This window comes from Vombatus ursinus, unplaced genomic scaffold (genome assembly GCF_900497805.2).
Source record: "Vombatus ursinus unplaced genomic scaffold, bare-nosed wombat genome assembly UNPS02009062.1, whole genome shotgun sequence".
Lineage (NCBI taxonomy): Eukaryota > Metazoa > Chordata > Mammalia > Diprotodontia > Vombatidae > Vombatus > Vombatus ursinus.
Genome location: NW_020948840.1, coordinates 18,215,135 through 18,230,018, shown reverse-complemented (window position 1 = coordinate 18,230,018; position 14,884 = coordinate 18,215,135). Strand labels below are relative to the sequence as shown.

The 14,884-nt window shown below is 44.3% G+C and overlaps 1 protein-coding gene across 4 annotated transcripts in view; it reads left to right on the top strand.

The window, feature by feature from the left end:
• The window catches only part of FOSL2 (FOS like 2, AP-1 transcription factor subunit), a 35,106-nt gene that overhangs the window by 1,849 nt on the left and 18,373 nt on the right, over positions 1-14,884 (top strand). For 2 of the 4 annotated variants that reach the window (XM_027850522.1, XM_027850519.1), the window contains exon 2: positions 12,725-12,976. In XM_027850522.1, coding sequence (XP_027706323.1) covers positions 12,725-12,976 — 252 coding nt within the window. Of the gene's footprint in view, positions 1-1,810; positions 1,891-12,520; positions 12,595-12,724; positions 12,977-14,884 lie in introns of those variants that run through there. The other 2 variants (XM_027850520.1, XM_027850521.1) reach the window with 2 other exon arrangements.

Here is a 14,884-nt window from a genome sequence, read left to right as displayed (position 1 = left end):
TTTGTAGAGAGACCCCCTTGATGGAAGAGGTTGGGTTCAAGGGGATATTCTTGGGACTACTTCTGGTTGAGGAGCAGCATACTACAGAGGAAAGAGTGAGGAATTGGGAGCTGGGTTCTAATCCCAGGTTGCCACTTTGTGCCTTTGTGACACGGGGCAGGTAATTTTACCACCCCGTGTCTTGGTTTCTTCAGATGTAAAATGAAGAGGTGGGACTAGATGGAAGGCTCCTTCTAGCTTTAGATCGAGGATCTATTCAGTTATGTGCCTGCCTGGGTGAGTGAGGGTAAGTGATTAGAGGTCCAGAGCATGGCAGGAGTGAAAGGCTCCTCATCAAAGAGTCTGACCCATGATGAACTAACTAGCCTTTCCCTAAGGCAGTCTGCACCAAAGGGATTTAGCCCAAGTCATGCCCACCTTGGGAAGGGTCCACCCTAACCTTCAGTTTCTCTCACTTCTCACCTCCTCTGTAGAGTTTTCTCCATTCCAGAAAAGGCCTGGCAGTGGACCTTTTTGTGGGCCACAAAGCTTTATTGAAGGGAGAATGGAGAGAAAAGTAGGGGAAAAGGGCTGCTGTAGCAGAGCCCTCTCAGGCTTTTTGTGTGGTACTTGGAGCTGAAAAAGCAAGTGGGTATATTTTTAAAGTAGCTCAACTGGTTTGAAGTCAGAACAATTGCGTATATGGAGCTGTGCTTGCCTATAAAAACCAGAAAGATAGTGGTGGTGAGGGGCCATCATCTTCACACAGACCTTTACATGTATGGGCTTGTCTCATGCATTTCATTAACTCATGAGACCCACCGAAATCAGAGTAGCCTCTATTTTCCTAGTTTTACAGATCTTCCTGAAGAGTTGTAGGGTACAGACTAGAGGTTACCATCCAAACCAGTGTTCTGATTTCAGATATATATGGAAGGGGTTGTGGGAAGAACCCCAGAAAGAGAGTTAGGAGAACTCTGTCTTGGACTTTGAGGGGTAAAAGTGGAAACATAATGATTTTTTTGTACCTATGAAAGGATACTTTATTCCAAAGAGATATGCAGAACTGGTGACATTCCACCCTTTAGTAGACCCATCTATGGTCTCTATTTCTACTTTCCCTCCTCTTCAAAACAACAACAGCCAAATACCACACACACACACACACACACACACACACACACCTACACACCCCTACACACCCCTTCCCTAGATTGTACAATACAGTGTTCTGAATACTGTGAACCCTCAATTGTTTTACTTTAGTCCAATAAAATTAAACTAAAATCTCCCCTGAAAGAGCTACATAGGTTTGTACCCTTGTCAAAAAGGTCCCATTGATTTCATGCCCATTTCTACCACTGGACTGGAATCATTTGCCCTCTCTACTTTCCTTCTCCTTCCTTCCAATCTCAACTTCCCCCAGCTCTAGAGCAGACCTCCTTGGAATCCTACCCATTTGGTTTTTCCTAATTTCTTCCCTATCTGCTTTTGCTGTTGTTTAAGTAGGGACAATCATCTTTGGTGTTGCAGTCACTTTGCTAAACCTATTTCTGACCTAGTTGGGATGGAATGAGAAGTTAGGTCAGTCAAAGAATCATTCCCAGCTGGGTAATGTGTGTCGATGAGGCCTGGGAACCCATGATATAAATTGAAGCAATGCCTTGCTGTGGATCAAAATCCAACAGGGAAACAGCAATAGGAAGGAGGAAGAGAAATGGCTCCAGCCGAGCATAATGGAGACTCATTAGCTAAACAGCAAGCAAGTGTTGGCTAATTCCTAGCATGCTGTAACACATGAAGGTTTTGCAATTGATAATAACCTGGTACAGTGCTTCTCTCATATGGCCTGCCAGTTCTGCTCAGCCATCCGAAGTCTGAGGCGCCTTTCAAACCAGAGAGATTTTCAAGGTAATGCGGGCATTAGACAAGTTCTGGAGCCACCCTGTCCTTTTATAGTTCTGGAGGATTTTTTTTTTTTTTGGTCTGGTCACTAGGGTTTTTTCCATCATGGTTGCAGCTTCTGTGCAAAACTGTATTGAAGGTAGGGAGTGGTTGCTGGGCTGGCCTTAGTTACTTCACAAGTAGGTGCTAGGGCCCTTTCAGAGACACAGGCTGGCAGGGCTCATGGTAAATGACTGTAGGCCAAAGAACCCGCCATCACTTTATTTCCCCTAGTTTCCTTTAGTCTGGGACATGAATGGTGGGAAGAGGATGGACAGCTGCCCCTTTTCTGGCAGTCTCAACAGACTGGGTCAACTGAGTTGGATGGTTCCTTTCCAAGTAAGTCTCCCCCCAGCAACATCTTCCTAGCTTCTTGCTTCTCGGGGTTCAAACCTTCCTAGGAGCACAAACATGTTGTCCTAACACAAATAGCAATCCTTTTCCTCCCATTTCCTTCAAAGGGCTTGGGCTCAAGACTTAGCACAGGACCATGCGGGACAGTGACATTTTTTCCAGAGAACTTTTTTTTTTAAGCTTCTAGTCTTGAATGTGACTGGAATTTGAAGCACGAAAAATATTTCCTGCTCCAGTCCATGGTTTTATTCCCCAAGATTGCTTGTCTGTGATTTTTTATCTCTCCTCCCTCTCTACCCCCCACCATTTTCTTTATATATATTTTAGGGGATTTTTTTTTCTTCTTCTTCTTCCTCCCTTTCCTAGGAAAACACCTCCCAGATCTGTATGCCTTCTCTGCCTCTCTTCTCAACACTTACGGTCTCTGGGAGGGAGCATTACGCAATCTAGCCAGTTACACAAACATAGGTTATTTCATAACTTGTTTTCATCAGCTGGGCCCCCTCTTTATTAAAACACACACACACACACACACACACACACACACACATAAAACACAACAAAAACAAAAGCCAGAACTTTTCCAAGGCTCACCATTTCTCAGATAACTTGGGATAATAAATCAAGGGCGCTAGAATCCTGTTTTCCTATCAAGGAATACTAGACTCAATCTCCTTTCCTCACAAACTCACCCTTCTCCTCCTCCCCCTCAGTCCCCTCACCCCATGCATGCATGCACACACACAATATTTCCCTGGGAGTGAACTTTACCAACAGTACCAGGCTGGGACATTCCTAAGTTCAAACAACTTTACCAGAAATGACTGAGATTCCCAAGGCATCTTCAGCCATACTTCTTGAGTGCCCCCTAGGGGGCACTCTTAAGAACGTCCCTGGAAATGTCTTCCTTGGAATCCCAAACTTTAACTTGACTTTCAGACAGAGCTCCTGTGCTCTAGTTTTCAGAGGGAGATAAATACCAGTATGTTTAGTCTGTCCTTAATTGGGAAACTGTTTTCTATTTGAACTGTATCTCCCAACGAAAAATGTATTCATTAGGTTGAATGCACCTGGCTGAAACATATTTTTCTCATTTGGGTCACCAAAATGTGTATGGATACTATCACTCATTTTCCACTGTTACTGTCCTAATGACATTGAAATAGGGACACAATTGTTTTTCCCCTGAATTTGGTGGTGGTGGTAGTGAAGGCACATTGTTTGTGCCTTGATCGGAAAAATGTTATAAATCAGGATCGGATAACATTGTTGAAGGAATTTGGTCTGTTCTGTTGAGTCTTGGTGGAAGTCAGCTTCGCTTTATCATCAAAATGAATGGGTGTTTTTTTTCTCCTCTTCTCAGAAGATAAATGTAGTTGTCTAGAGTTGGGTAAATGAGGGCTTTAGTCCTCCAAACTGAAATCTTAATTAATTTTCATTATTTGACTCCCTTCCTGTTGAGCACCATCTTGCTGGCATGAAAGGCATGTTTATAAAGAAGGAGATTGCTTCTCTAAGTAGTAAATCAGAACTTTGACTTCCTGATGTGGTTTTCAGAGCAGCTCTCTGGGGAGGCCATCCCCTTAATCCACTGATGCCACCTTGTTTCATGATCTCTATGGAGGAAAGGGGGTGGCAGAGAAGGGAAGCAGCAGTTAAGTCCTTAGTCTTTGAGGGTGGATTTCATCTTTGAACATGGTCTCAGACCTTTGGAAACTGGTGAAGAAGGAGTGTGTTCAACATATGGCAGGTAATCTCTGGTCAAAAAATGAATTATGGCTAGAAAAGTGGTAGACCTGAGCAGGGGCAACATTGTGGAGCTAAGTGTATGACCTCCTAAGGTTATTGCTTTGGGACATAGTCTGTTATAGTGGAAAGGGCTCTAGGTCTGGGGTCAGAAGGACTTGGGTTCAAATCCCAGCTTCATCACATAATACTTATGTGCCCCTGGGCAAGTCATTTAATCTCTTTGGGCCTCAGTTTCCTGGTCTGTTAAAAATGTGGGGGTTGGACTAGTTGACCTCTAAGGTCCTGTTCAACTCTAAGTCAGCCATCCTACTTTAAAAGGAAGTGCTTATTTGCATGTGTACATGCTAATTCTAGTGGAACATTAGCTCCTGAAGGGCAGGTACTGTATGTTATTTATCTCTGTTTTATTCCTTACCCCCACCCCCCAGCATCAGCCTTGGATATAGATGGCACCTAACAAATGCTTGTCATTGAAATGCCCCCTTTCTTGATAGTCTTGCCACATATGTCTTGTGTGTGGTTATTCTGGAGGCGCAGCCTTTGTGAATGATGGCAGTAACCCTACATTCTGTAACCCTACACTGCTTTGACTGGCTGGCGATTTTAATTTGTTGGGTTTGGAAAGGGAAAATACAGTATACAGCTTTTCTTGGTCTTCCCTGCTGCTTCCCAGACCTACAACGTGGCAGGATTTGCCACTGTGCTCAGGAAAGAAGAAAAGATGGATGTTTGTCAAGTTAAAAACTGAGCTGCCTTAGGATCAGTGAGGCCAATAGTAGATGGTTAGTTAATTCTTGTTGACTTGGTTTGAGTAGAGAATATAGTCTTAGCCCTGAGCTAGTCCAGGCTCAGTGCCTTTTCTAAATGATAGAGAATTCAATCACTCATGACTAGGTTTTGTTTTCAGAAAGACCTTGATCCAAAGGGTCTTCCTGTGGTTTCCTTTTCATAGAATCTTTGGGAAGAAGGGACCCTGAAAAAAGGAATATGTAAATCACCACAGTGGTCATTAGCTTACTGTACAACTGTTCTTAATGTAAGTCGTAGTTCCTTGCTTTAGGCCTACCTAGTATTAGGATCCTCCTTCCCTTTTTTAAACATCAAATAATTTCTTAGTCTCTTCAAAAGGTGATAGAAAAGAAGTGAATTATAGTGGAAAGTGTGTGTGTGTGTGTGTGTGTGTGTGTGTGTGTGTGTGTGTGAGATTTGGGGCAAGTCATTCTATTTCCCTAGACTTTGTTTCCTCATCTGTAAAATGAAGGGGTTGAACTGGATAACTTCCAAGCTCCCTTCCAACTGGAAATCAGTGATTCTGTGATCCTTCATTCTGATAGCTATGCACAAAATTAACTTACCACTAAATATGTCAGCCCTGCACCCAGGAAGAATTTACAAATCCCTGCATCCAGGCACGGTGGAGAAAACCCTGTCTCTGGAGTCAAATTCTAGATTCAAATCCTGGGTCTACAACTTACTACCTGTGTGACTTGGGCAAATTAATTCACTTTTCTGGGCCTTGGTTTCTTGATCTGTAAAGTGAGGGGATTGGACTAGATTTGCCTCCTCCCTTCCATCTCTAAATTCATGCTTCTATAACTTTAAATGATTTTAGATTTTCTTTCTTCTTTTCCCTGCCTTGCCAAGATGGCAAAGAGTACAAAGGAAATCAATTATATTGCATACAAAATATTTTTTAAAAAGTCCACAGACCCCAATTTTAGAAATTTCAGAGGAATTTCAGAAGAAAGATGGAATAGTTTTTCCTAAAATGAGATTTGCTTTTTAATTTAAGTAGGATAATTTAGTTGAATTTTATTTAATATGAATTTAGTGAAGTACCTGCTACATGCCAGGTACTAGATAAGGTGCCTGGGATTCAGAGACAAAAATATAATAGTCCCTGCCCTCAAGAAGCTTGCATTCCACTGTGGATAAGAGAGTGGTGAGAGGCAAAATACAATTCTTTCTGAGATGAGTAGACGTACTTCAGATATGTGAGAGTACAAAGGAGGATTGAGATATAGGGTAGTATACTCCAGTCATTCAATCAATAAGCATTTCTTAAGTAACTATTGTGTACCAGGTACTGTGCTAAATGCTGGGGACCCAGAGACAAAAATGAAATAGTTCTTGCCCTCAAGCAGCTTATATTCTATCAAGAATGAATGGATGGAATTTCATCTAGCTACTATGTGCAATTTGACACTTGAGGGAAAGAAAGGTAACTAGAAAACAGTTGGGTTTAGATTTAACCCAGAACTTTTTCCAGGGGCTTTTTTTTTTTTAAACAAAGCAAGGAAAGATACCTGAGGAATTCATCCTCATCCTTCAGAACTGTATGCTTACCTCGCCCCATTCATCTCCCATGAAGATAGGAGAATTTTGCCCTGACCATCTTTGGAGGCTAGACAGGGGATCCATGAGAGAGGAAACACCATGGCATCACATACATCAGTGAGTCCCTCCCAGCCCTGTAACTTCAGGAAGAGACTGGACAGCTTTGGTAAGAAAACCCGCAGGGCATTGTGGCATTTATGGGAAGAAGATGGAACTGAAGTCAGATGACTTTTATTTTTTTCCAGAAATTGCCTCTGCTCCTGACACAGGTTCATATCCTGGCTCTCCCGCTTACTACTTATGTGACTTGGGGCAATTTTATTTCCTAGGGTCTCAACATTCTCATCTATAAAAGGAGAGGGTTGGACTAAATTATCTTTAAGGTTTCTTCCAGCTCCAGATTTATGGGTTTATAATCCAGGGATTCCTGACTTTTTTTTTGTGACATAGACCCCTTTGGTAGTGTGGTGAAACCTATGGACTCTCTCAGAGCAGTATTTTAAGAGCATAAAATGAAATACATAAGACTACAAAGGAAATCAATTATATCGAAGTACAAAATATTTTTAAAAAAAGGTCCACAGATTGATAAATCAAAATAAATTAATTTTAAAAAGGGGAAAAAAAAGTCCACAGACCCCAATTTCAGAATCCCTGCTGTAATTCTGTTTGGAAGCCTGGTCTAAGATAACATTCCAATTATGAAATGCCAAAAAAATGAGACTGGAACAAGACCAGCTGCCTTGGATTTGCATCTCTGATGCCATTTTTGACCATCTTGGATGACTTTATCTAGGACAAGCCATTTGTTTATTTCAAATAGGATTCCAAATCCTGACCCTTGATCAGTACTTAAGTAAGGTGCTAAAAGCATGCACCATCTATAGCAAACTCAGAACTTGAGAGTAAATTGACTAGTGAAATACTGAACTCCAGATCTTAGAATCCCTGATTCTCCTCAGCTGGGAGGGAGCTCAGAGGTCATCTGATCCAATCCATGGCTGATCAGATGTCCCCTTTAGAACATCTCCAAATGGTCACCCGGCTTCTTCTTAAAGGCTTTCTAGTCACCTGGAAGACAGCTTTAGTTGTTAGGAAATTCCTTCCTGAAACTTGCAGCTTTCACCCATTGCCTTCCGCCAAGTTGGACCAGTCTAATTTCTTTCACATGACAGTTCTCCAGACACTTAGAGACAGCTATCAAGTCTGTCTTTCTGTGGCGGTGGTGGTGGTAGTGGTGGTGGGGTGTGGGGGGGGGGGGGGGGCAGGGAAGAAGGAGAGAAAAGGACAGAAGAGAGGGAGAAAAGCAGAGATGGAGGGAGGAGAGGAAGAAAAGGAGGGGGAGAGAGAGAAGGAGGGAAGAGGGAGAGAGGAGAGGGAGAAGAGAGAGAAAAGGAGGGAGGGAGAGAGAGAGAGAAAGAAGGAGGGAGAGGGGGAAGAGGGAGAGAAAAAGAGAGAAGAAGAAGAAAAGCAGAGAAGGAGGAAGGATAGGGAGAAAAGGAGGGAGGGAGGGAGGGAGACAGACAGAGAGAGAAAAGTAGAGAGAGAGAGGGGGGAGGGAAGGAAGGGGAAGAGAGAGAGCTACAGATATCCATATCTAGATCCAAGGCAGTAGTGTGGGTTCTCAGAAAGGGAGCTTTCCCTAAGGCTCAGACTTGTTCTTCATCCTTTGGACTACAGTGACCTGTTTGGCGGCACTGCATACATCCTCAGGTACTGACGATAGGCCCAGTGATGTCATTTCCATACACGGTTCCATCCATGGGTGGAGGTGGGGGTGGGTCTGAGCCCAGTATTTTCAGCCAACACCCTGCCAGGATGTTTTTTGGATACTGGTCTATCCAGCACTTTATTGGGACCTTTGGAGCCTAAAGATGAAACAGCAGGAATAGGCCTGTTGACCACTGGATGCTTTAACTTCCTCCTCTTGGTCTGGAGTCTTAAGAAGCTTAGGGAAAGGAACTGGGACATCAGGGCCTTTGGGATGTGCTGAAGCTTGTTTTTACTTCTTTCTTTCTTGTTTCGGAGCATGTTGTCTCTCCAAAATTTCCCAGGGCCTCAATAGGTGCTACCTTATCTTTTCGCTGAGCCCTCTAGCCCACCTGGAGACTGCCAGAGTATCCCAGGGTATATCGCCTAGTGTATAGCACTTAACACAGTGCCCAGCACATAGTAGGTGCTTAATACATGTTTAGTGACTGACGGTTGCAAATAATTCAGTCTTTGAGCTGGAAGATGGTACATGTCTGGGCACATGTGGCACACTAGAGCTCCTTGGCATCCTCTGACCTTTCCAAAGAAGGAGAATCTCCAAGTGGTCAAAGGCACCTCCAGGGAACCAATTCAACTCAAATCAATTCAATTCAACAAACATTTGCTAAATGTTTCTGAGGTGCCAGGCACTGTGCTAACCACTGAGAGAACAGAGACAAAAATAAAATCAGCCTTCCCTTCTGCATTTCTGGCTGCAGCACTTAATACATGCTCATGTCAATTCCACTATTCTTCCCCATCTAATTTTATTTTAGGTTCCCTCCTCACTATAGCGTTCCCCAGTGGTGTAGCACAGTGCTTGGCACATAGAGGGGATTTAATAGATGCGTTTTGTAAATGTTCAATGTGAAGGAAACTGCCCGCCTGCCGAGTTAAGTTGTGCAGAGCCAGGAGCCCTCCTTAAGTGGTCTGTTGATGCTAACTCGTTCCTGGGGATGCATGATTTATTCTCAATGTGGCATTATTGACCTGATTCTAGGGTCATGTTTGCACAGAGGGATGCCAGGATCATTTCAGGGACCACAAACTGCCAATCTACCACTTCTCTCCTGCATCGTCGTAACTTCCTGGCTAATGCTTTCAGAGCTGGGACAAGGCACATCTGCCAGATCTAATTTAGACTTTTGTGTGTCTCACAGAAAGGCTCCTCAGAGACAAAAGCATTCTTTATCAGGGCCCCAGGCCCCTCTGGGGATGGGACATGGCTTTTCTTGCAGTTCTGTGCCAGGGTGTTATCCAGATGGATTTACCTCCTGTCTGAAACAAGGTGTACAAGCATTTCAGAGGCCCTCATTACCTACAACCTTGTTTTTACTGCTGGCTTGTTTTGTCTAGACAGGACCGATTGCTGCAAGGGATCTGGCGAACGGCATCTCTGGAATACATTTAGTAGACCTGCTGTCTACAAAGCAAACCAAAACGCCAGCAGCAAGCTTAGCCAAACTTATCTTGGGGGCCTTTTGGCTCTTTGTCTCAATTGTCAAACCTCTGGTTTTTTCCAGGAGTTCAGTGTGTGGAGGTGGGGGTTCCATTCCCCAAAAAAGTGGAATACATTTTTCTTTGAGGAAGATGCCTTCCTGAAAGCTGACGGTTTTCCTGAGCTCAGGAGGAGTCAGGTCAAATTACTGAATCACTTACCTACAGAGGACTCCACACCAAGACTGCCTTGCTCATTGGGGACCCCAAGAACTTTCAGTTAAAAGTAAAGAAGTAGAATGTAAATATGGGGCACTTCCCCCAAAAGGAGAAAGAGAATGCAGTTTTTCTAGGAGTTGCTTGCAGCATGACATGGGGACCCAAATGACCACTGAGGTGATTTTGGGCAAGTCTCCCCTCTGCACCTCAGTTTCCTCTTCTGTAAATTGAAGGGGTTGGATGAAATTACCTTTGAGGTTTCTTTCAGCTCCCGTGAGCTTAAGAAGGGTGGAACCCTGGACGCTCTAAGTTGAACACAGTCATACACATACATGTACACACAGACTCTCTCATTTATTCCCCCCGAACATCACCTTTCCCCACTGCCTAGCTGTTCTCTCAGGGGAGAATGATGCCCACTTGGCTTCCTGATCTTTCTTTTCCTTCTTTCCAGGCTCAGCTTGTGTCACCTCCTACGTGAAGTCTTTCTTGATTTTTCCAGTGATTGGTGCCTCTGCTGCCCCTTGAAATTTCTCTGTGTTCATTTTGTACAGATTTTGTACATATTTATATTTAGCTGTATATGCATTATTTTCTTACAGTATTATGTAAGCTCCTTGAGGGCAGGAGCAGTTTTATTTTTAGTTTGAGTGCATGGTGCCTAGCACATAGTAGACACTTAATATGCATCAGTTGAAGAAGTCATCTCTCAAGCCTAATCATCTTTGCCCTTAGTGTTCCTTGTGGAGTCCTAAAGGATGGGGTCCTTTGGCACTTGGGTCCTAACCATAGTCTTCTCAAAGGCAGCTAGTTCATAGGATCTTATCTACAGAGATAGGGCCTTTAGGGGCCCTCTACACCACCTCCCTTATTTTACAGATGAAGAAACCGGGGTCAGAAAAGTTACATGATTTGCCTAATGTCACACAGGTAGCAAGTAGCAAAGGAAGATTTGAACTGGGGTCCTCTGACTCCAAGGCCACTACTCTTTCCTCTGAATCATATTGCCTATCTTAACTGAGGCAGGATTCAGGCCCCTGTTTTCCTGAGTCCAGCACTGTCTGCTGTGCCAACTCGCTGCCTCTAGGGCAGCAGTCCTTAAGCCTTGTGGCCCCTTGTTTTGAAATGAAAACATTCTGTCCCCACTTGCCATCTCTTAGATTTCCATTTCCACTGAAGGAACCCAGGAAGAGCTGGGGGATGGTTTTTCAGGGCACCCTTGGGAGGAGCTGTAACAGTAGGTGATTCTGTCACCTCTGGGCAGACCAGAACACACATACACACACACACCACAGATGCTGGGGTCACCAATGAATCATTGAGTCCTGAGATGGGTCATCTAGCTAAGAGGAGAGATGCTTCCAAGTTGTGGGCCGTCTGAATCTGAACCAGGAAATCTGTGGAGATCTTTAGCAGGGTCAGGCTAGATGCCAAAATGTGAGCTGATTCAAGAACAAAGCAGGATGTGGGTATGTTATATTCTGTTTATCTCCCAGGTGAATTGGCCAATCAGCGAGCATTTATTATGCACTTACTATATGCATGGCACTGTATATGGGGGAGTCACAGACAAAGATGAAATAATCTCTTCCTCCCTCAACAAGCTTCTATTCTGTCTGTTAGAGGTTCTGTAGGTTAGATTTAGAACATTTACAGAGGCTTAGGTGGAAACATCAGGAACATGAGATTTTCTGGTTATTCTTGACCCCTGAAGGCTAGAAACTTGGGGCAACGGATTCCAACTCCTCTGGGCCTCTGTTCCCTGACTTTAAGATGACGGGGTTGTACGAGACGACTTCTAAGTCCCCTTCTGGCTCTAAATTCTATGGTACTGTAATTTCTCCTTTCCCAATTGCATCCCTGAGGGATGTTGAGTTCTTCCTATAATGAGGAGCCATGTTGTTTCCCTTATTTTTAAAATAGATTTCTTCATAAAGCATACCACAAAAAAAGCTTTACAGTGTGGTACGGCAGGGATAGGGTAGAGACAAAAAGAGAATGTTCTTCAAAACATTCTGGCTATAGGACTTTGGACAGACAAGTCATTATACTTCTCCCAGAGTCCCCAGGAAACTCTCTAAGACTGTAAATTGCAAATTTGTATCAGTGGAAGGATTTTTCCACACTGGGAATTTCCCACTAATGAAATTGCAGATTTGAATATTTTTATTATCATCTGCATTTCTTGTAGGATGAGATAGGAGACAGAGCATTTTATATCTATGAAGTTTCTCAGTAAGGAGAAAGAATCTTCCAAATAACCCCTATGAGGTTGGATAGATGGATGCATGGATAGGTGGATAGATGAGTAGATGAGTAGAAGGATACGTCATGTATATTCTGGTACAGATAAGCAGAAAGGTGACAAGTATGGAGTCTGAAAGTGGGAAGAGCTGCCTGTTTGCATCCTTAGGGGCCCCAGGACCCTCTCCCACAATGCTAATCCTTCAGCTCAACAGGGGTCCATCCTCCTAGGAAAGTGGTGTGTTCTAAAAGCTTCTCGAATTGGTCCCTGGCCACAGAGTTCCTGCACCTAGGGGAATGATTGACAGCTGTGAATCCCAAGCCTCTCTGAACACCCAGGCAGGAGGTCCTTCTGCTGAATACCATGACAGCTTGCATGGGTGAGGTGCAGAGAGTGCCTGGTTGTGTGCATACTGATGGGATGCTGCATCTATTTTAAAAGTCAGCTTTGGATGTGTTGACAGTCTTATTTCTCTGTCACATTCCTATAGTTGGACCGCAGACTGGAATGGAAAGACTCGTGCCCAGGCAGGATTCCTTTGCGTCATGGATGCAGCAGACTTTGTTTAAAGCTCCTGGGTCAGTCCCATCTTAGGTCCTGCCTCCTCCTGGTTTTCTCCTCTTGGTACCTTCTCCTCTTCTTTTGCTCAGATTTGCTTCTCATCTTAGTCTTATTTTATTTTGTATGTCTTTTTTTTCTTCCTCTTAGAAATTCCGGGTAGATATGCCAGGATCTGGCAGTGCCTTCATCCCCACAATCAATGCCATTACCACCAGCCAGGATCTTCAGTGGATGGTACAGCCCACAGTCATCACCTCCATGTCGAATCCGTACACCCGCTCCCACCCCTACAGCCCACTGCCCGGCCTTGCCTCAGTCCCGGGACACATGACTCTTGCAAGACCCGGGGTGATCAAAACCATCGGCACCACCGTGGGCAGGAGAAGGAGAGATGAGCAGGTAAAACATGGACTTGGGAAACCTTGTCAGGGTGGGTATTTTTCTTTGGAGATGGAGAAGATGGGGCTGGGAGACCTACAGCTTACTAGCAGAGTTCTTGACTAGTGTGGATAGAGCATTGAACTTGGAGTCAAGAAAATTTGGGTTCCAATCTAGCCTCAGCCACTTATTCGCTGTGAGACCCTGGGCAAGTCACTCCGTTTCAAACCAGCTGTGGTTTCTTTGTCTGTAAAATGGAGCAAAAATCACAGATTTGGATATCATTGTTATTGTTGTTGTTCTTCTTCTTCTTATTATTATCCCATATTAATTTCTTGGAGGATGAGACAGGAGAAGAGCAGTTTATACTTAAGATGTTGTCAGCAGTGCCTTCGTTAGAATGGAAAGAGCACCAGTTCTAGAGTCAGACGGCTCTGTCTCTGATGCTTCCTGTTTGTCCTTGGGTAATCTCCCTGGGCCTTACCTTCCTCATTTATAAAATCAAGGGATTAGAGCGGATGACCTCTGAGGTCATAAGATCATAGACTTTGAGATGGAGGAGACTCCAGGGGCTCTGTAGACCAAACCATTAATTTTACAGTTGAGGAAACTGAGGCCTGAGGAAGTTAGTTGACTTGCCCGAAGTCACACAGATGGTCATTGTCAGAGATGGGATTTTACCCTCATCCTCTGACTCTCTGGCCTGTGAGGCTGTGATCTGCCCCACAGAGGCAGGGAGCCGGTGGTCATGCGGTTGGAAGCCGTCCCAGCAGGTCCTCTTTCTTCTTGGAGTGGCATGGCTTCAGCATCCCAGGAGGATGGCAGCAACCATTAGAAGGATGATGTAGAGCAGGGGCTCCACGGCTGTGACTCTGAGGGGTACCCAGGACTTGTTAAATGATTGGCGCGTCCACCTAGGGGAGCCGGTGTTTGTTAGAGGGGCTGGCCGGCCTTCGAGGTTGGTGTCTCAGTCGGACCGGGCTTGGTGAGTATGCAGAGGGCAGAGCCCTGCAGTGTCTCCACACCCCTGGAGGATCCAGGGAATGGTCCACATTCCAAAGGAAAAGGAAGCACAGGTTGAGGGCACGAGTTTAACACATTGTTTACCAGGGTCCAGACTTGAATCTGCTACAGTGACCAATGGATGGAAGGGGCCTGAAAGGTCAACCAGTCTCCTTCCCTGTTATTTTATGTGTAAAGAAAAGGAGGCCTGGGGCAGCTTGGTGGTGCAGTGGATAGAGCTCTGGCCTTAGAGTCAGGAGGACCTGAGTTCAAATCCAGCCTCAGACTTTTACTAGCTGTGTAACCCTGGGCAAGTCACTTAACCCTGATTGCCTCATCAAAAAAAAAAAAAGAAAGAAAGAAAGTGGGGCCCACTGAGGGGAAGTGGCTTGCCTGAGGAGATACAGGTAGTGTCAGGGTAGGGATTTGATCCTTCTCCACCCCCCCCGCCCCATTCCTCTCTTTCCACTGCTGAATGTTCTAATAGTATTCAGAGTAAAATATGACTGAGAAGTGCACTGGCTCTGGAGTTTGGAGTCAAATTTCGCCTTTAAAATTTACTACTCTTTTGACCTTGAGTAAGTCACTTAACCTCAGGGGGCCTCAGTTTTCCCATCTGTAGAATGATGCCTTTAGACTAGCTGGTCTTTGAGGTACCTTCTAGCTCTGAATATATGATGTTATGATGAAAGAAATTTTTTTTTTCAATTCAATTCATTCCAGAGGCAATATGGCATAGTGAATACTATTAGACATGGCCATAGGACTCAGTCCAATCTAGCTTCCCATTAGCTGTATGTAACTCTGACCAACTCTCCTAATCTCTTTGATCCTCAGTTTCCTCATTTCTAAAAAGGGGCTCAAATAGTGTCTACCTGACAGGGTTGTTGTGAAGATCAAGTGAGAAAATGTATGTATAAAGGAAGT